This window comes from Penaeus monodon, chromosome 32 (assembly GCF_015228065.2).
Source record: "Penaeus monodon isolate SGIC_2016 chromosome 32, NSTDA_Pmon_1, whole genome shotgun sequence".
NCBI classification, from domain to species: Eukaryota; Metazoa; Arthropoda; class Malacostraca; order Decapoda; family Penaeidae; genus Penaeus; species Penaeus monodon.
The window spans coordinates 24,306,502-24,307,342 of NC_051417.1; the positions used below are offsets into that span (position 1 = coordinate 24,306,502).

General features: G+C 37.0%; 1 protein-coding gene across 1 annotated transcript in view; it reads left to right on the forward strand.

Moving 5' to 3' along the window:
* The window catches only part of LOC119593743 (evolutionarily conserved signaling intermediate in Toll pathway, mitochondrial-like), a gene marked incomplete at its 5' end in the record, with an annotated part of 5,784 nt that overhangs the window by 2,656 nt on the left and 2,287 nt on the right, over positions 1-841 (forward strand). The window contains 1 exon segment of the mRNA XM_037942755.1: positions 454-562. Coding sequence (XP_037798683.1) covers positions 454-562 — 109 coding nt within the window.

Here is an 841-nt window from a genome sequence, read left to right on the forward strand (position 1 = left end):
AAAGCTTCGTCAAAAATACAAGGGTGCATGTGGAGTCAGCTGCTCAAGGGAAAAAATCAGAAGCATGGAAAACAAAATTACCCTGCTCTCTATTCTCTTGATTTCAGCATATAAGATGTTTAAGTAATGAGGCTAAAAGGAAGGTTGTAATCTACTTCTCAGGTTTTGCTAATTTTTAAAGCAAAAATTATTCAAATTTTTTGCTATAATATCATTTACCAACAGTGACTAGTTTTGCAAAGGAAGGGGAAGGGGAAAGTTTCTCACAGCCCCACAGAACCCTTCAAATGGGGTCACCATAGGATGCCTGTATGTATATCTAAAGATATAGGGGCCCCTCAGAGGACCTAGCCTCTTGGGCCCCAAACGTCTAGATATCCTACCGCTAACAATAGTTGAGAAAATAGAAGAATAAAGTCTATTTGTTTACTTATTTATTTTGTATACTTGCAGGTTGAGGGCCCTTTCCGAATATTTATACGTGATAAGTTAGTTGGGTACTACATTCTTAGAGCTGAAGCTAGACCTCCACCTGAGCCACAGAAAAGAGAAGATACTGATGGTAAGTACGCATTCACACCACAGAGCTTCCATTCCTTATGGTAGTATAGTTACTGCATTAGGGTAACTTCCTTTATTGTAAATATTAGAGGTGCATTCCTAGGCACATGACTTCAAAAACCGAGTTAAGCCTTTTGAATTTTAATGAGCAAATGATAGCAAATGAGAATAATATGAGATCAAAGTAGGATAAGTAATAAGTAATAAGCCATTGTTTCTTTCTAAGAGAGAGATAAGCAAAAAGAGAAAGGCATAGTCCTTTAGTATCTTTGTATTGGTA